The sequence below is a fragment of the Etheostoma spectabile genome, chromosome 1 (assembly GCF_008692095.1).
Source record: "Etheostoma spectabile isolate EspeVRDwgs_2016 chromosome 1, UIUC_Espe_1.0, whole genome shotgun sequence".
Lineage (NCBI taxonomy): Eukaryota > Metazoa > Chordata > Actinopteri > Perciformes > Percidae > Etheostoma > Etheostoma spectabile.
In genome coordinates this window covers 25,431,306-25,452,500 of record NC_045733.1, presented here as the reverse complement: position 1 = coordinate 25,452,500, position 21,195 = coordinate 25,431,306, and the positions used below count along the sequence as shown (strand labels likewise).

The following is a 21,195-nucleotide window of genomic DNA, read 5'->3' as shown; positions in this document are numbered from 1 at the left end:
TTTCCTGACAAAATCAAAAAGATCAGAATCAATGAAAGACAATTTCCACCTTTACCTGAGGCTTACTCTCCACATTCCAGTCATACTGTGAATGGTAAGCAGTTGAAACTGTTGTGTGCAGACAAGTGGTGAGTAGTAAAGGCCATGTGTTTCTTGTACTGTCAAATGTCCTCAAAGCTATAGAAATCTACAGAGGCAAACAGATAAGTCAAAGAAGCCTTTGATTCTGCCACAGCACTCTAGCACCCTTTTACTTTGCTTGAACGCCCCTCCGGGTAGAGGCAGGAAAGGTCTTCATTTGTCCAACTGAAATGCATCAGCCTACTGTGTGCCATGTGACTGCCAGTCTGTCTTTGAAGGAACAAACACATTTAACCTTTGTTGTTGAAATAATAAGGGGCAGTTTGTTCTTGCAAAAGCCTTTTTGTTTTGTAAGGCAATATGACTTGCTGTTGGTTCCCTAACAAGGCTATCAGATATTGTGCCAGAATCCCATTGACCCCAGCAGCTCAGCCCAGCCAGAAATACACTCAAAACCAAAGGACTTGGCATACACCATCTATGGCAAAGTCATGTCAAACATACAATGTCCTCAAATTTCACCACCAGAAAAAACAATGCTGTAGCCTCACTTTTCCTGACCTAGAAAAGAAAAAAAGTTAAGGGACACAGAGCACAACATCTCAGAAGAATTGAAAGTGCTACAGCCTCATAAATTATAGTGCACATTTGAGTTTTTGAATTTGATGGCTCAGAATGAGTTGGGGGGGGGGAGGGAAAAGAGAGATTGTATTGCTTTCAAGCAAGAAGATCTGCACTGCCTTTTGAATTCCCGGGGTAATAATATGTATGCATGAATTCCATCCCGCTGAATGGGTGACATTTATAACACAACTTAATTATAGACCTAAAAGCCATCTCTCTATTTTTCCTGACAATTCAGGGCTCTATTCAACTCTGGCAGCAAGTGTTGCACTTTGAAAGTACTTTGAGGAGCAGCGCCATAGAGAGATGGATGTTAAACTTCTCGGCCTTTTTATTGGGTGAAGAGGGGTGCTGAAAAGCTTCTGAGTAGCATAAATTTACATCAACAGGGGACAAAGCCTCCATCATGGAACAGATAGCACTGTCAATTTCAAGGTCTGTCACATTCAAATTACGGGAACCTCATCCCAAGCGAGGCGGCTGGAAAAATAATTTGCCGTAACATCCCGTAATGATTGCGTGGGACTGTTGCACAGTGAGTGATAGGACCAGATACCTATATATGAGACCTTTGTCTGGTGGTAGCATTCATAGTTAACATTGCTCTACAGTTTTCCATTTCATAGCAGTGAAAACTTGAAGAAAAGGTAATGATCAAGCCAGTGATAATAGAGACAAATAGCAACACAGGAAATGTATGGCATTGTGAAGAGAGGAGGAAGAGATGAGGTGTGGGGTGCAAGAGGGTGAAAAGGAGTGGAAGTGCGAATGAGGGAGAAAACTAGCTCCTGTTTGACACAGAAGCACCGGCCTTATTTCATTTTATGTGCTGCCAATCAGCTTGAGGCATCTGAGCAGACAGGACGAAAGGGAGCCGGGGAGGGAGGGAGAGGAAACAAGCCAGGGACAAAGAAAGGTAGTGGGCCGGTTGGGCGACGCAGAGCAATAGACCCGGGATTAACAGTGAGAGGAACAGATGTAGACATAGATAGTTGTGTGGTTCAGTATAGCCAGCCTTTTCCTTTGATATACTCACACGGCTTGTGCAATATCAACCCCTCTCCTTTGCTTTCCCACACATCCTTTTCACACACAGGACAATAAATCACAGTCAACAGAGAGTAAGGGAGGTAGAGGTTCCGAGCAATATCACTGACGTTATCGCTCCAAATATGGCTGTGAGTCAGAGACCCATCAAAGACTGATGGGGAGCCTCTCGCACTCAGAACATTCCCACCTGCATCGCACATTTCACAGCCATCTTTAATTCGACCACGCTCTACTAACTTAATAGCACATAAGCCACAGACATGAATGCATAAGCTGTTCCTGAATGCAAGCAAATCTGCTGCACAGTGAGTGACAGCAGCAAAACTCTGAGCCTGGCTGCTTTATTTACAGTAGGACATTATCGTCCAATAGTGTCTCTGGGGAGGGATGACGGGAATGTGGGAAACAAACATGATTACATCCCTCCGCTTTTCAGATAACACGATGGGGATGAGGATGAGGCGGAGGAGAGGGGGTGAGCTCAAAGACGAGGTGTTGTTTGATGGATTTGTTGAGTACAAGCCCAGGGTGAGAGGAGCTGCCGTGATGAAGAGACAACATTAGAAGAAGTTCCGGAGGGAAAGAAAAAAGGAGAGGTAGAGTGAGAACAAAAAAGGCAAGGGAAATACAGAGAGTAGTGAGAAAAGGAAAGTGCGAGGAGAGGAGGTGTCGGAGCACAGTGACAATGAGGTATGAAAGAAAAGCGAGCGAGACACATAAGAGGTGGTGAAATAAACAGAATAGCTGAAAGAAGGGATGAGTTATTCAGTAGAGCAGGGTGGATCGCAGACAATGTCAATGAGTGCACAGCAGGTGACGCACGGTTCTAAAAATGGGAGGAGCAAAAAGAGAGAGAGACAGCACGTACTGACAGACAGAGGGATTAAGAGGGAGAGACAGGGGAAAAAAGAGTTGGAGGTGTGTGGGCTCTGACCCTTACTGGCCCCATCAGGCCCACGCAGGACGGTGCACTCCTCGATCTGGCCGAAGGTCTCGAACAGCCGCCGGACGTCGTCCTCGCTCTGCTGCTTGCCGAGCATTCCCACAAACAGCTTCCTGTCTTCTGGATAGGAAGAGAGGAAGGGGGAGGGAAGGAGGGAGGGTGGAAGAGAGGAGAGAACAAATGCTACAGCTGATGGCACCGTTCTGCTGAGCTGAGAGGAACTTGTGCAACTCAAAACCGCCCCTTTTATCAGCAGTCTGCTGTGTTGAGCCTACGCTGCTGTTGTTATTGTTGTTGATCTTACTGTTGTGTGGTGTGTCACCCCACCCTGGTATGAGGGACTTATATTTTCTTTTCCAGTGAGCTATTCAAGTCTGCCACGGTGACATTTGATACAGATGCTGTTTGGAGCGCTGTGGGTTTCAGGTAGAGGTAGAAAGAGAGTGGGGATGTTTTTGCACAGGTAGACACACTGTTAGATCGTCTGGATGCTTCACTGAGTTGAAAGAGAACACGGAACAAGGAAATGGTATTACATTTTCTCATCACCAAAGGAGTAGGAATTATAATAAGCACGAGTAAACTCCGAAGCACAATCTATTCCATGATAAACTCGGTAAAAGTGACAAAACTAAACAGTGTCTCAGCCAGCATGTACTTCCAAGACTATATTTTTTCTCACTCGCTCCACTTTCTGCTGACAATCTGTAAAATATGTTGTATGGAGTGAAATTTAAGGCACTCACATTCTTCAGTATCAATGTGTATGGAAAACGTGGAGTCAGGGAAAAAATGCTTGAAAATAGTAGAAATAGTAATGTAGAAATTTAAAAACAATTGCCCAGTGTTGGTCACCCAGAAATAACAAATGCATTGCGAAACTATTTAATGATGAAAACTACAACGTCTATTTCTCATGCCTTAAAACAAAATACTGGCAAATCATTAAAATAAGTCCTGAATAAATATGTCTGTGTGTTAATTAGCTGCGTATTTCAAACTGCTATGAGTAGTTAATTTCATTTTGTCATTTGTCGAACATAGTAAAATGATGCTGAGATGCTTGGAGCAGATTTATTTCTTATGTCCATTTACTGGCCGCTTTTACACATGGACTGCAACCCAGAACTTACATTTATCTAGACATCACCCAGAGGAGATGTATGTGAGAATGCAATCAGGTGGACCAGACATCAAAGACAGGACCAGACTTTTCTCTGCCAGCCCCCTAGTGCAAAGTCTGTATAATGTCCAATTGAGCCCATGTGTGGATAGAGCCGGTCGTTCTCCGAAGAAACACGTTAAGCAAGTAGGTCTGCTGAAACGGGAAGTTTCCGAGAGTGAAGAAGAAGGGTGATTTACATGAAGACGCCAACGGAAATGTCTGACTGGAAAGACAATGAGATTTAGGAACTTCTGGCTGTAAGGGCCGACGCCAAAATTATCAGACAAATCTAAGGAATGGCAAGAGACTTGGTTGTTTACGACCAAATTATAAACCAACATGAATCTGAAAAGTCTGACTAAAAAACTGACATTTTATGTAAAATGTATCAATGGGAAAACATTAAGGGTATGTGGCCAAGGACCAGTGTAAAAATGAGAAAGCAGTCTTTTTTTTGTGCAGTCTAAATGTAACCTGAATCTAGTGTTATTTTACTGACGGGCTGACGGTGAGTAGTGACTTTTCCAAAGATCCTGACCAATATTCAACTGAGTGAAATTTTCAGTGTTGTTCCTCATTAAGTTTGAAGGGCAGCTCCACCTACTCCAATATCTTCACTGCCACTGCATGTCAGAGTTGCTTCCTGAGCTCCAGAAGAGGGCTCTCTGGCTCAGACGTATAGGCTCTATACCACTACATATTTGCCAGCCAGAAAGCTGAATTAAGTTTTCAAATTAATCTTCCCAGTGCCTTGGCATTAGACAGTGCATTCATCTTCTTTACATCTTTTCCATTATGCAGTCCCTATTCCGCTGTGTTGTGGAATGAAATGGCTACTAGCAAGAACCCATCGCCAGAACTGATGGAAAGTGGCAGGAAGAGGAAGAAGAGTTTATTGGAAATGACACTGTTGATCTTCAGTGTGAGTCATTTGACTGGTAGGGAGCGGGCGAGGAGCGGAGGGCGAGAGCATCACCTGGGCCTCGACAGATGTGACGCCTCCTGTACCTGCCAGGCCCCATTAGACGCAGCTGTTCTAAAAATAAAGCACCAGGGCTTCCTTTTTGCAGCAGGGAAATCGGATCCTGTTCCATTCCTGTAAAGTTCAAATGAGACACGTGCCTGCTACCCGCTTGGCCACACAAATGAGCACCTGCATAATCAATAAGGCCATGCTGCCGAGTCTCTACTGCTGGTGTTGTAGCTGTGGTGTCAGTCCATGTTCCTGTAGTCACGCCTCACACAGCAGGAATTCTCAAACCCGCCAGCTGAGCCTGGTACAACTGCTCATTACTGTCCCTCCTCCCTTGGAGTTCCAGGGTTGAAAGTGAGTGAGAAACCTGAAAAGATCACCACAGAGCCTGCCACTTATACTGTCGACTGGGATTTAACAAAGACCGACAGGAGGACAGACTTCTAGCTGGATATTGGGCATCAGCGTAGAAGCTGCGTAGCTGTAAAGTCAGCCCTGGACAGGTGTTGAAAAGAAATGAGCTTGATCCCTGTCCATGGCAGCAAAGGTGAAACATGAAATGAGGCCCGTCCAGAGTAGACGACTTTGCCTTGATTGTCCTTGCATCTTCCAGATTTTCACTTAGGTGTTACCGTTACAACCGAAATGGGCAGAGTGCAGTTTTACAGGCCGCCTGCAGTGTGTTAATGTTTTGGGACAAAAGTCTCATCTCGGTCCTGGCCCGAGGAGATCTAATGGCGGCTTTACAAGGCTAATTAACAAGCCATGAGCAAAGTAATGAACTTTCAAAATGTGCTGGCAAATGCAAAAATAAATTACACCCCAGTGAAGGCATTAAAGGAAGTGTGAGTGTACTTGGGAGCCTTCCTTTCGGAGAGCCACGGTGAGAAAATGAATTTGGAGCTGCTATCTTTTCATTGCCTGACCTAAGAGTGTCTCAGTCGGCCCACTGCATGCCCTGGCCAGAGTATATATTGCTATTAATTAGTCCACTTTGCACCTGTCTCCAATGCAGTTCTTATTGGATTTAGCATGTTCTCGCTCATCTCCTATGGCCACTCACAAGCTATAAATCGTTATTTTTGAATTTTATGAATATAAATAAATATCGTATAATGCAGCCTATGCACAAGGATACAATTTCATGACTCCAAAGAGCTATCCATTACAAGGGGCGAGAGAAGAAAAAAGAAGTAGAGAAATTATACTTTTCTGGAGTACAGTCATGTATTTGCATTAAGAGGGGTGAGGACCTTCCTATGGAACTGTCTGAGGAGACAAAAGTATGACAGAACTCATTGAGCCGACTGTTTGACCTCTTGGTACTTATCTCTCAACGAGAGAGGCTCTTCTTATCCCTCTAACAGAGCTGAGCCACACAGCTGGAGAACATTTGAGCTCTACAGCACTTCTCTGCTTTACTCTGAAGAGACCTTTGTAATCTGCACTTTCAAACCTTGCCACTACTTTAAAATAATAAGGGGTGTGTGGTAGTTGTAGCCTGGCTACATCATTGTGATGTTTTTTTGTGTCATTGCATACTCAAACACAACTAATTAATCCTGGAACATTTTCACTGCATACATTAAAATATAATTAGCAGATTCAAGGATACATTGGCTAAAAATAGGTTTCTGTGTATCTGTGTAAGACATTTTTATTTATGTATCCCACAGTACTGCATATGTATACAGTATCTGAATGCCTATTTACATGTGTGCAAAAACATAGTATTTAAACATAGTATGCATATTTTCTATGCATATCTTTTTCAGGCCTTAGCAAGTGTACACTCACTTCCTCTCACACAGTACTAGTAAAAGTAATCCACACATATTTTTGTTTCCTCATCTGCTGACTGAAAGTTGGGAGCAGTTGTGTGGAAAATGGTCCCATGTCAGTCTCCATCCATGTCCAAACAGAGGTGGCATGTGGACAGACGTTTTATGAATGCAAATAATAAAAAGATCAACAAAGTTATCAAGACACTACTGACATCTGACAATTGCTCGTCTCAGGAAGCCTTTTCATTTCAGCTCCCGGTATATTAAAAATGAATGGATTTTGCACAGGCACCATATGCTGTCAAGATTGATGCTTCTCTCCCTGGAATGAAGTGCTACTTGTGTTGCAGGCTGCGGTATATGCATATAGATTGTACTTTTCCTTTCCTCTCATCTCCTTTTGTCTCTCTATTGCCCTCTCTGTATCTTTCTCTTTACCCTTTATTGTCATCCCTCACCCTACTCTTTCTCTCCAGGCAAAGAAGCAGTTGCCGTGAAGTCTACTTTTCAAAAGTTTCTGCTTTTGTTTGGCAATAAAGGGAATATTCTTTTTTTTTTTTTTTTAATTACTCTTTTTTAATTACTACTCTGCTCCTGTGACATGGTAAATATATATATATATATATATATATATATATATATATATATATATATATATATTATTATTATTATTTTTTATCTTTTTGCCTGCTGGCAGTAGTCAGGGAAGCTTGGTAGTAGTAAGTGTTCAGAAAGCATGGACAGCTGCATCCAACGATTAAAGATGCCTGCTTGGCCGCTGGGTGCATTTCAAATGCAGAGTAATGTTCCAGGCAGCACAACAGAGAAGTTGTGCTTCTTATGGTCTTATTAAAAAAGCCTGGTGCACTGCTTCCTGGGAGGCCTGCCACCAGACACACTCTCACATGTAGGCATACAGACCGGGTGTACACAATGTTGGCTTTGGCTTCTTAACATTGACTTAGACTTTTTTTCATCATCTACTGTATGTCCCAGGTGTGTAAACTGAGGTAAAGAGGGACTCTATTTGGAATCAAAAGGTGCCATTTGCTTTAATTTTTGCTGTAGATAATGAGCATTATACATATGCACATCATTTAGAGAAAACAAATCTTAGCATAGCCGCTTTTGGAAAAAATGTGATTAAATACATTTGGAACTAAAAGGGCATTTAGAAAGCGCAGACCTCCTCCAAGTCATGCCCTATCTCACAATGTTAATGTAGTGGGACATGTCCCAGTCGGGAAGTCATTTTTCAGATTATTCAGACACCACATTAATGGTAACAAAAGTGAAAAATAATGTGTGTATCTGCGCTATGATTCTTCCTTGGCCCATGCTACACCCTTCCTTTCAAGAAAATTGAGCCCAGATTTTTTTTCCCCCCGTAATCCTGCTGACAGAAAAACAAAAAAACCAACAGACACACCAAACCGAGGCGGAGGTAAGAAATGGCTTTTTTAAAAATGGATAGAAAGAGAAAAACAACATAAATGCAAATGGAAGCATATCCACATAAAATTATTAAAATGCCTAAAACCTTCTCTTAGTGTGGGAATTAACCCACAGTGAGATGATTTCAGCTGGTAAAGTATTTTAAAGTAATGTATCATTTGAGCCTATGTTCAGTCATTAATCTAAGTCAGCATGGATAGAGGGATGAAGGTTCAAGATAGCAATTTGATACTCAGCAATATACAGTACCCAGGATACATGGCAATGTTAGCAGGTGAAACAGGGAGGCCAGACCCGGGATACCTAGTCAGCTGGTTTGCTAACATTCTAATGTTGTTTCAGGGTTAGAAACTTGCAAATATTATCCCTCAGCATACTTTTTAACTTTTAAGATAACTAAGAGGTATTGTATGAGCAGGGACCAGGAGCTCGCAAATGCAAAAACTCTAGAGTGTAATATTAATGATCACAACTCTTTTAAATTACAGGGAATCATTTGATTTTATTTTTATAAAATCAAATATTGCTTTATGGAGTTTCAAGTACAAAGCACCCACTCAATCATTGTTCTGGGTGAGACTGTTTCAGTTCAGGTGTCGTACAGTAAGGTGTTTTATTCTGATTCGACATAATGTTAGAAATCAAAAATCCTTAAATTTGATGAAGAATTGTAGGTCAATATGCACAGTTCATGTCCAGTGTCGCATAGTGAGGTAATTGTAAAACAATTTGCTTGATATATCTTTTCAGCTGCATTTCTTAACACCCACGTATTCCCTCTTCACATACGCAACATCTTCAACCACGTAATAAGCCCTATTCTACTTCTATCTCATGTTTAGTTCCTACCCAGCTAACAGAAGTAATTGGACCCCATCCCAATGAAAAGGATGTGCAGCCACACACTAAACCCTGCTGCTGCTGGTCCCAATCTGATGTATGCAAGTGGATTATCCAGTATAGTGAGGTGGTAAATGGAATAATCGGAGGAGAACAAACATTCAAATTGTCAGTGTGTCATGCACAATAAAAGGATACAGGCTTCGTGTTTGTAAATACATTACTTATACCACTAGCGCTGTCACATCCCTTTACCCAGGGGAGTGGGAAGGGAGCTTTAAACCTTCTGGAATGCATGATCAAAAATCAGTACAGAACAAAAACTTGAAACTCGTGAGAAATCGCCTGTTGCAACTTCAGTCCAAATATTTTAACTCCTTCTTTTTCTAATGGCAAGGGCCAATCATAGAGCTCTGCAAAAAAAGTAAATTACATCAATGCCTTAAAATCTTAAAAAATACCCTGATAGAAATCTGTGGTTTACTTTGCCTGTCCAAGTGTCCCAATGTCCATGTATATTTCTCAGCAGACACATATCAACCGCTGCCAGGATTTCTTCTTGACTTTTCAGAGTTTTCTCTGTCAAGAGGCACAGAGGGGTCTTTTGGCTTCATTTGCATGTAAAGTGGCGCGCGCTCTTCTGTGGGCGTGAGGTGCCTCCAGACAGCCCCTCCCCTGTGGCCTGCCAGACTTAACCAGCCAGCAGCCCTCACTCTTTCCTACCTGCTGGGGTGGGGCATGACAGCCCAGTGCGCAACATCTTAAGGTCCTGTCAATCTATTCACTGCCCCGACTGGGGTCAACCTTCTGCAGAGCAGTAGGTTGGCAAGGACGAACACGACCCATTTACAAAGACTCCCCTCAGCCAGACAGACAGAAGGCCTGGATAAGATATTAAAAAGGCTCGCAGGGGGCTGCTGAGTATCACATGCAGGGATTGCAATGCTCCTGGCACTGTATAAGTATCCAACAAAACAAAAGTATGGGGAGCTAATAAACAAGTAGGGTAAAGACTGTGTGTAGACAAATGCACTGAAAGTGGCACTTTGTGAAAAAGTCGATGTTGATGGAGGTTGCTGGGCATTCGAGGAGAGTGTTGAAACCGTCTTATCAGAGTTAATAAAAGGAGAGGGTGTTGCTGGCTGACCCATCATCTCTCTTCTCATCAGTGTGGTCTCCAGGCTCACAGCAGTGGCTAGAGGAGTGGGACCCGGCTCCGAGATTGTGTTTAGATAATGGCCATCTCCAATCATAGATAATCTGGCCCCATCTTTTCTTCACAGACACAGCAGCAGACAAGGTCAGGGGGAAAAAGATTCCTGGCGAGGCGAAGAGGAGATAGGGATGGGGCGGCTCTGAGATGATTTACTGCTGAGATTCACTCAGCTGCCTCCATCACCCTCCGTTAACTTTCTCATCCTGTCGTCTCTTCCCCTCTTGCTCTTTTTGTCTTCCATCTCTCACTCTCTCGCATTCCTCCACGGGCCTTGCACTGAATCCTCACCTCTCTCACTATAGCGAGCAAGATATGTCTACTTTCCTTCATTTCTGCCCCTTTTGGATTGAAGCAAATTGCCTGGGTTTCAAATAGAGATATAGTACATGTCTGTTCTTGCACTGACCACAGAGCGAGTGAGCAGAAGACCCATGCCTCAAGTATCTCAGTATCTCTGAGTTGAAATCAGGGTTTGATAGAAATGGGCAGGGAAAAAAAAAAAAGTGGTGTTAAGCGCATCAAATAAATGTGGACATTGTGTGGAAGAGGTCGGCTGACTCAAGGAACAGAAATAGATTTAAAGGCTGTGAAGCTCCCCTCCCATGCTCCATTCTTTCTTGATAATCCAAGGGAAAAATAAAATAAGACATGAGTCATTGTATTAGACAGCCAGAGAATCAGTTTTGTGATCCACAATGGCAGCCGAGCGGCAGGGTTGCTCTGGTTTTACTACTCCTCCTGACAATCCCAAATCCCCAGAGAGAGGACATCTCTCAGGGACACCGCGAACAAAAGAGGGGCTACTGGAGTCTCCACATGGAGTAATGGGCCCTAATGTCTGCACAGGCACGTAATTGAGACCCCTGCACAAGTTCCCATGACAGATAATTGCTGATGTCTTGGTATTGATAAATGTGACTCCATTCTAGAGGTACAAATGTCTCGGTGCAGCCCTGGGTTTGACAATCTAGAGGCCCCACTGGGATTGGTGTACCTGACTGCTCCTCAGCCTTCCACAGATGAATCCCTTGCTACTTACTCTCCTTTAGTCAGTCCTAGCTGGGCTGTCTATTTTCCTTTAACCACAGGCCTTCATAGTAAATCTCATTTCATTGTCAGCCGTGACTGTGGTTTACTTCCCTGGCCTATCTGCTGACTTCCTGTTGCCATTAACGCTCAATATCTCTGTTGGGGCCTGTCTGCTTGGTCTTATTTCATTCTGTGTTGTGTCCTATCCTGTCCTCCCATATAGAAAGTTCATCTGACAGACTAGCAGTGGCTGTGCCAGGCTGGGAGCTCTCTGTATTTCATTCACACTGCCTGTTCATCTGCCGTCTCTTTCTGCTGAAAAAGGGGTAGTAATTGATATTGGGACCCATCCATCCTCCCCTCTTAAGTCCAGAGATCCAATTTATCTTGGTGAGAATGCCGATTGGCTCTCGCCCAGGCCTTGTCGGTCAGACTTTGCCTGTTTTTAGATGGCCGTTAATTATAGTGCTGCCATGACAAAAAAAAGATCTACACGGGTGTGTGTGTGTGTGTGTGTGTGTGTGTGTGTGTGTGTGTGTGTGTGTGTGTGTGTGTGTGTGTGTGTGTGTGTGTGTGTGTGTGTGTGTGTGTGTGTGTGTGTCTGTATGTGTGGGTGGCAATAGAAATGGGCCATCTGATTCACACTTGACCACATAAATTAGCAAAGTGGCTCAATCTAATCTGACCTAGGCAGTCTAAATCACCACTCTAAAATGCAAGCACAGGGTAGACACAGACCGGTTCAATTAGATCCAATTCCACCAATCTAAATCTTTAACAGGCCTTATCTGCATTAACCTTAGCAATGTTAGTCACAAATAGCTTCAGAATGATCTAGTCAATCACTGTCACTCAGACTAAAGATGGAATAAGGAGGCTTTGCAAGAGAATCAGTGTAGTGTCAAACCACAATTGCCACATTTAAATAACACAATAAATGCTTGTGTGTGCACGTTTACGTTTATTTTAAAACAAATGGTCTAATTGAACTTGCATATACAGAATGCCAATATTATTCAACTGGAATTCTCACATCACACATTGCATCACACTGAATCTGACTCAGATATCTTTAGATGGTTAAACGATTTATGCTATAAAACCCCAGTAAAATGTCACAGTACTATTAATAAGGCAGATACAGTAGATAGGTTGACAGGTGTAAATGTACTGTAGCACATTTACATATACACATGTGAATACTGTACATGTGTATATTGATTTTAGAGAAGTGAAACGGGATATGTATTACAGTATACAGTGTACTAGTTGTGCACTTACTTCTAGACAAAAACAGATAAATATACTGTGTATGAGAAATTCCAACAGATACTGTGTAAAGAGATTCCAAACTCCTTAAATAATGATATGTCCCACTTTGATTGACTTGTGCTCTCTCTTCCCTTCATTAAGTGACTAGTACATTTATACATTCAGTCAAATTGATACTGTCTCTCCAAGTTGTATCTCTGGGGTGTTTGTGTAAATGTGTGTGTTTGTGCTTATCTGTGTTTGTGAATTTTTGGGGTGTTTTCCACTGCCTCTTATCTGTAAGCAGACTTTACTATTACTCTATGGAGATCAAGAGATGGAGATCCTCCACTCCCCTATCTTTTCCATTCCCTCTCTCTCTTTTATTTTACTCTCTTTCTTTCCATTTCTCTCTGTCTTGTCTTTGAACTGCTCCCAGTGACTGTGAACCTGAGACAGCCCCTCTGCTGGCACAGATGGGAAGTCAATAGAAGCAAGTGACCTATATTACGAGCTACTCTACTAACTCCCAGTGTGTCTCAAGTGAGAGCAGAATATTAAGGATTGCATTTGCACTGTTCCAGTGTATTTGTGTGTTTGTGTGTGTGTGTGTGTGTGTGTGTGTGTGTTTTAAGGGGGGTGTGCAACAGAGACCAGGAGAAGGTTAATTACCTCCTCGTCCTTCGCTGTCGGCTGGCTTCACCTGGATGGGCCGGTTCATCTGGAGAGAGAAGTAAAGGGAGAAAGAGAGAAGGAAGAGAAAGGAAATCCCAGGTTAGCATGAAAACGATAACAGCATTGGGTACAATATGTAAAGTGGAAGGAAAACAAGTGAAATGTGTCAGTGTTCCTGGTGTTAATGTCCCGAGTTTGTCCTGCTCTGTGAGCTAAACACAAAAATCAAACAGTGATGATGCCATAAAAAAAATGTGTGCCGTGCTCCATGCCAACGTGTTTAATTAATCCAGGGCACTGCCTCTTGAGATCCCTGAATTCCCCTCACAGTTCAGCAGAATTAGCACTTTTCAATGACGGAGCCACACTGGGTGTCAGATGGCACTTAGAGATTAATGCCATTACATCAGCCACTCCCAGCCCCACAGGGAGAGGTCCTTTCATGCTGGCCCTTGCTCTTCCTATCCCCTCCTGGCTCCAGACTCCCAGTCACCAGCTATTTCCTGCTCATCCCTGACCCTTAGCAATCCCTCTTTCTCTGCCTCTATCCCTTCTTCCTTTCTCTCTCTCTCTCTCTCCCTCCCCTCTACTCTCTCTACCTAGGAGCCCTTTTGCAACTCACGACCAATGTGCCACTGGTCTGGACAGCCAACCCCACCCTGCCCCAGCCTGCTCCTTCTGGAAGCTATTGAGAGCCACCAAACAGCGTAGCTGTGAAACAGCTTGTGAAAGGTTAACAGTAGGGAATCAATAAACAACCTTTGAAGAACCATTTTATAGTGAGGTGAAAGCAAAAAACGTTGCCAAGCTAACATAAAAAAAACCTTTTAAAAACCGCATGCCGTGAATAAAAACTCCCCTGGCCCTTGTTCCTCCCCTGTCTACAGTTTTATTTTTTCTCACTCCCTGGAGTTTCAATATGAAAACAGAAAAAAACACTCAATCTTGTGCTTTCTCTGAAACAGGAATGGTATCCCCTCTTTCCTTTGTGAAAAGGGTAGGTGTAAAGAGCCACCTTTGAAGACCCTTGCTTATTGAGGCTACCCACGCGTGTCATATTTAGTATTGTGTTTTATATTTGGCATGGTGTTTTTTCTGGCTTCAGTCAGCAGTGGGCCTATCTTTCTAACTAGGCCATGTGGACAGGTCCAACATGTAAGTGCCAGTGAATGGCACACGGTACTGCCCCCTCAGATCAGTCAGCGAGGGCAGCACAGTGGGTGTTGGGCCCTCAGGCAACGCAGCACTTGACAGCAGTTGACCGCGGCCAAATATAGACCTAAGACTTTGAACATGTATAGACAAGCGTATACATGGTGAGACCCTGGGGACGTAATGTACTTGTCTAGCAATATGCTGTGACACTGGAACAAAGCTTAGAGAGATGAGGAAGGCATCACAAAGACGAGCGAATGAAGCTGCACACGGACACACTAAGATACTCAGACCGACACTCCCATACAAATGGACCTGCACACACTCTCTTTCCTAAGGTGGACAATGTTGAAAGTGTTTGACTTTGCAGACACTACCAAGCAACAGCAATACTGGAAGTCACTAAATTCAATTACTGTATGTTCTCAAGGGGAAGGTGCTCCAGATGTTGGAACTGAAGCTCTGGAAGAATTAAGTACATATAGTCCTGTTGATTTGTGTTTATAGGGTGGTTGAAGGGGCCCTTGGCATCAGTAGTATCATATTTGTATGGCCTTGAAATATAATTGTTATATTTCTGGCTGGATAACAACTATTGATATTCCACTGAATATCTTTACATGTGAGTCTTAGGCCAAGTTCAGGTAAGGTGAAGCATTGTAAGTATGCAGTGGAGAGTATTAAGGTCAGTTGGAGCATTGTAAGCAGTTTGTTCTGTGTAGATATTGTAAGTGTGTGTGCGTGAGTGTGTCCTGACAGCAGCTCAGGTTGGGGGCAGAATTTGTCTCACATAAGAGGTTTAGAGTAGCCTGAAGTCCCAGGATCCCTGTCCAGTGATCAGTCAGCTTCCAGGTCTTAAACAGCAGCGATTGGTCAAAAGACTTCATTAGTAGCCCCTGAGCCACTGCAGCAACAAGAGTCATTAGACAACCCAAAAGTACACTTGGGGTTGCTAGGCAACCAAGCGGAGGTGGCCAGCAGGCAGGCAAGGCAAGCTGGCCGTTGGTCTGTGGGCTGTTAGCCAACCAATTGGCACTCCTTTCTTTCTTCTTTTTGCTTTACTTGGTCCAAGGAGGTCATAGTGAGAGGGGAGGGGGAAAAAAAGATTTCTCAACTCCCACCTTCCAGCATGTCCCACTTTCTTGTCCCTTTTTAGTGACTGTGACAATGAGTTTTCAGAGCGAGTCTGCTGCAATGTCTGCTCCAGCTTCCTGCCAAATTATGGAGTTCTGCTTGATGCCAAACTGTTGTGAGTAGCGCTCACATGCATATGGCAGCAGGAAGTTATGTCTGCTTCTCTGAGCTACTTTATAGTGTCCTCTATATATATTCTTGTGCAAACAGAAGACGTGTTTCTAGTACATGTGCTTACAGCACAAAAATCTTGAAGTTCACTTCACTTTTATCCTCTCTCTCACTGTCACACACACACACACACACACACACACACACACACACACACACACACACACACACACACAGTGGCACAAAAAGTCTAGGGGCTCAATAACAGCAGGTGGCTTAGGTGACATTTTAATCCCTTATTACTGAGTGCAGGATTAGCCAACAGATCAAGGCAGAGTTAATTATATGAATTCATCAGAGGCTGGGCAAAGAGGCAGCCTGCTTTCCCCTAGGGCAAGGACCCATCCGCACCCTGCCATCCAACCTTTTGCCTACACACATACATTCGTCCACACTAAGGAAAAGGACAAGTGGCATTCTGTGTGTCTGAAGGGGCTTGCTAGTTCCTTCCTTTCTTCCTTCCTGGCACTGCAGCGGCAGAAAGCTAAGATAACACATACAGTGAAGCCTCCAGAGAGCCTGTAAGACAAATGACATCTACTACCTTCCCGTTGGGCCCCGCAAAATGAACTGCATAGACATTGGAAAGGAGGACTACAGGGTTTTTCATTCTATAGACGTGTGGCTGCCAAGGCTGAAAGGAGTTCAACACCCCCCCGCCCCGTCTTGCTTTATCTTTGTCTCTCTATGCCCCTTTGGCCTCCAAAACCAATATGCTTCCCACCACAGCCCTTTAATGGGTTGATCAATGCTGACAAATAGGCAGCTCATGCTATCTTGCCTGGGAACTCACAGCCCTGTACCTGTGTGCTGCTGCACTTAGAGAGGCCATCTCTCTTTCTCCTCATCTCTCTCTTTTTCTCGTCTTTCTCTTTCTTTCCAACACTTTTTTCCCTCTCCATACTTTCCCCTCCTTCATGCTCTATTTCCTTTATGTCTATACATTCATTTTATTTTTCTTTGCTCTAATCTCCAGAGGCAAATCTATAATTTTCATTCTGTTATGATGAATACAAGTCAGCTGAAGTCATGGAGGGGTAGAAAACCAACACTACTGAATAGAGGAACTTGCTTTCATTTTCCAGTAAAGGACTGTGTGTAAGTTTTTGAGTGTATGTGGTCTGTGTTTGTGTGTGCATGCATTTCAGTCCATCTATCTTTGGCTTGGCGGTCTGATTGATAACATTGCAGTGGAGAGACAAGGACGCCGCTGGCCTTTGACCGTGTTAGACCATACTTTGTGAATACCACTGCTCACAAAGCAAGCGCTAATACTTTTCCTCCAGTTGGATCACTTTGGCTGTAACTATTACACATTTTCTTTTCTTTTTAGATGACTAGCATAATCCTGTGTGAAGATGGACTTTTTAGTGATTCAGAAATGAATCAGCCAGAATAAATTACACTTGGGAAGATCCTGATTTTTAAATGTGATTGCATTTATTTTTCTAACCCCATATCAATTGTTAACTTCTTTCTCATTTAAAGAAGGCTGTAACCATTAGTATTTCTCAATGTTAGGGACATGCTAATAAAATATGATTACATAGTAATATGTAAGCCATAAGAAATTGTGAATCACACAGAACAAACTACCGGAGACACACAGATAATTGTGATGTCCTCTGAGTAGATATTGGTAAAGTAGATATGGTAAAGTGAGCACTGGGCTAAACCCGCAATAAGTGCTGCTTGTCCATTAAATATCAAGTCTCTCAGAAAAAAACAGCAAGTTGAATGCATGCAATATAGGGTAAAAAATATATTTAATGGTCTAAAAAGGCTACAGTTCAAATTAACTTTGCCATATTGGGCCCTATTTTGAGTAGACATTTATAACAATCCACTCAACTGTTGTGAATTGCGCACATGGCGCTCAAAGAAGGCGTATCCAGGCACATTTGCTATTTTTGTTCATCAGTGAGCATCCACACTCGACAGGCGTGTCCTGTGAAGTGGGATATTATGATGAATCATTACCTTCTTAGCCAGTCACGTTACTCATCTCATAACGTTGAAACAGATGTGGCAATCACAGTGACACATGTGTCACCAAAGGGAAGAGTCAAGATCAGTTGTCGAAATAAAACAATATTCTTGTCCATAAGGTGCACAATGGCAAAGGCACACATACAGTTTGTCTCCACAAGTTGGGTGCCAAAGGTTGTTGAACTTAATTAATGTTAGTGGTAACCATTTTTTACATCTTTGTTAATGCATAGTTTTACTGTAAAAGAGACACTGATTCATTGTATAACCATATATAACCAGAAATAGTCACATTGTCATTCTGGTCGCCTTAGTTTGTTCTAATGAGGAAATGAATAAAGTTGGATTCATTTAGTTTTGGCTTCATATACAGTACATGCAACAACAAAGCCACTACTGCCAAAACTGTGATTAAGAATTTTTCTTTTTGAGCCCTGCTAAAACCTCACAATTCCCCAAATAATCCTGTTTACATGACTTCCCTTAGAGAATTGTTGAAATGTTTTTTTTTCCATTTCCAATACAACAAACTTTTTTTTCTGACTCGCCACTGTCAAATTTTACCGAAACAGGTACACCAATGTTTTGCTCTACCATCTATTGTTGTTCACCACAGCAACAGATAAAGCTCTAGTGAAACTTAAAATGCATTGAAACATAGAATACAGTACTATGTTTGCAAGACCTGTTGAAATGGAGGCACTGCTACAAGATGCTATTTCCAGAGACTATTACTTTTCAAGTCATCAGGTGACATTCCCTTGATAAGCCATCCATTGTTTGATGCCTCTCATTATCATTCTGTGATTTCACCGTCAGTGAATTAATTGGAGCTGTTGATGCCATTTATAAACTTTTAAGCTCAATTAAAGATGTTTAATGCAGACTGACTTTTCTTGAAGATGCAACAAAGAGCCGGTGGCCGTGGCTGAGACAGTAAAGCCTCCTTCCAAAAGTAGATATAAGGATGATCAGACGCTGACCTTTGACTAATATAAAGTCACTATAAGTGCCGTGACCTCTGTCATTATTATCAGTGCATAGGAGGTTTAAGTAAGTAAGGGTATTCTGGTTCTTTAAATGGAATTGGCATTTTTGTCAATACTTATTTCAAAGTGTCTAGATAAGCTTGTAATTAGTTTAACTGTCCAGATTGGATCCTTGAATACATTAATTATATTCAGGTATTATTGCAACAACCAAAAAATGGCAAGCAAGCTTCCAAATCCTGCACAGCCTGTACTGCACCAGCCCAAATTACTCCTTCCATCACCCATCGTTCACACGTCAGGACATCCTGCCCCTCATTTCTGTGCGGAAGAGAAACAGGACCAGCACAGCGGGAATGAGTCTTTCTCTCAAATTGGTGTGCGAGTTCACAGCAGCCTCCCTGTGAGGCCAGCGAGTCAGGTGAGGTTAGGCCTGCCGTGTATGTGAGGAGGAGATGGGTTAGAGCTGGAGTGATCACACAATGCCTGTCTCCCTCGAAAACACATGAAGGAGGGCTGTGTCTGCCTCACTGTGAGCAAGAGGGAGAAGGGCTGCTGACAGCTCAGCAGAGGGTGGCTGGCTGGAAAATGTGGCCTATTTTTAGTTTTAAGCCTGAGCTCCTTTTTAAAGACTAGGTACTGGGGATAGGTTGTGGGAAGGAGAAGGGGGGAGCAACAGCAAAAGAATGTTGCTCGTAACCAGCTAACAGTTTTCCCTGGTGTGATGCTGCAGCGTCGTAGGGAAACATCTCTCTGCGTGTGTGTTTTGTCTGTGTAATCTCGGTCCCGTTCTCCATAATTACCTGGCAATTGATTCCCCCTGGAGAAGGATTTTGGCTTTTAATTTATCTCTATGAATCCAGTATTGGCTCTTTGGTGCTTTGAGAAGCCATCTGAACTGATCTATACCACCCCACCATGCTTGGCCAAGTCCAACCCAGTCTAGTTTTAAGGATTGTAATCTAGCCTGAATTCATAATAGCCCTATTCTCCCTTTCTATTTTTATTATTACTCTACCGGTGCCCAGCATGCCTCCTCTTGAGGTGGGACAGGTGCGCACTGAGACAGAAAGTGGATGAGAAATCGAGCCATCATGTTATCCTCTGCTCCATAAAGCCTCTGTTCTCCTCTGACTGTAGATGGATTGCTGTGTAGATCACTGCAACCAATGGCCAGTGCACTATATTACATTTATTGCCCTTTTTTCCTTCCTTTCTCCCTCCCTCTTCTTCCCGTGGATATGAGGGGGGGTGGAAAGAAGGGCAGGGGGAGTCGGTGTAGAGGTGCAACAGGGGGAAGAGGGGGGTGACGATTCGACACAGTGAGACAAGACTAACAAATTAGTCAAAGTGACAGGGAGTTTTATGAGGTCTGCTCTTGTGAGGCGACTGCTGCTCTTTCTTCTCTCTCCCTGTCTCTCTCTCTTTCTCTGGGCCACAGGGACACACAGACGCGCGCGCGCTCGTGTGTGTGTGTGTGTGTGTGTGTGTGTGTGTGTGTGTGTGTGTGTGTGTGTGTGTGTGTGTGTGTGTGTGGGTGTGTGGGTGTGTATGAGATCTTTGCAAAAATAAAACAATTGAAGTATATTAGAGAATACACACCGCTGCCAATTAGGGTGTCACCGTAATACCACGGGTTACGTGAACTACAGCGGTGATGACATCATCTCCTCATTTTTAAAATGTATTCTTTTTTTCATTTTTTCGCCTGTGAAAGTTACTGGAGTGCATATGCCGTGTGATATGAAATATACCCTAATGAACACAATAATCAGTTTAGTTATCCTCATCGACTGTCAATCCTATATTCAAGAGATTAGGGAGAAAAACTTAAGTTGCTCATCACTTTGCACTAGAGGAAGGACAGTCCATTAAATATATGCAGGGTTTCTTTTGTGTGTCCGATTATTATAAATCATTTCTACAGGACTAACATTTAATACAATACACGGTAGGGAAGTCAAAGACATTTTTCCATTCGCAGTTGAGGTGGACACATTAACGTTTCTGCTTATAGCCTAACCACATCAAAACAGTATGTTTACATTTGTGCCTACATGCCTGTTTTGTAGCCTAAAACAGAGCAGCATCATTAGTGGAGAGAGCAACAATTTAGCTCTTACTTTCACTACTGTCGTAACGGGGGTTGTGGTTAACCCCTGTATCGCAGCGATACATTCCTTCTTTACCGCGGTAAGAAAAAATCCATACTGTCACAGCCCTACTGCCAATGCATCCATCCAAAACACATAAGTTTTAATGCCCAGACTCAAGCCCTGCACACAAACAAAAAGCCAGAGCATGACTTGCAACAACAACCCAGTGCCTCCCCAGGAGCATCTATCACTCTGCAAGGCCACAGTACAAATATTTCTGAGCCAGGCCGGGAAAACTGCTAAAGTGGCTCGCTGTATAAAGAGTAGTGGGAGAATAATAATAAGTGGAGGGTAATGACACACCATGCATCTGTCAGATTTATGAGTGTATATCCTGCTCTGCTCCTCTCATACACCTGCCGGGCCGTGGCTGTGCTCCAGTCCGTACACACCACAATGCTGATGAGAGGAGTCAGCGGTGAGCAATCGTAAAGCAAAAAGCGAAAGGGAGAATGGACCTGGACTTGCTCTGCTGTGGGCAATGACAACATCCAACAATTGAGCACTAAAGTCCC

General features: G+C 43.2%; 1 protein-coding gene across 11 annotated transcripts in view; it reads right to left on the bottom strand.

Annotated features, from left to right (window-relative positions):
- The window catches only part of celf6 (CUGBP Elav-like family member 6), a 137,042-nt gene that overhangs the window by 29,981 nt on the left and 85,866 nt on the right, over positions 1 to 21,195 (bottom strand). For 8 of the 11 annotated variants that reach the window (XR_004332883.1, XM_032522166.1, XM_032522193.1 and 5 more), the window contains exons 3-4: positions 13,084 to 13,132; positions 2,690 to 2,818 (exon numbers count right to left, since the gene is read on the bottom strand). Coding sequence is in view for 10 of the 11 variants with exons in the window: in XM_032522166.1 (XP_032378057.1) it covers positions 2,690 to 2,818; positions 13,084 to 13,132 (178 nt within the window). In the remaining variant the exon portion in view is untranslated. The remainder of the gene's footprint in view (positions 1 to 2,689; positions 2,819 to 13,083; positions 13,133 to 21,195) is intronic. The other 3 variants (XM_032522180.1, XM_032522225.1, XM_032522234.1) reach the window with 2 other exon arrangements.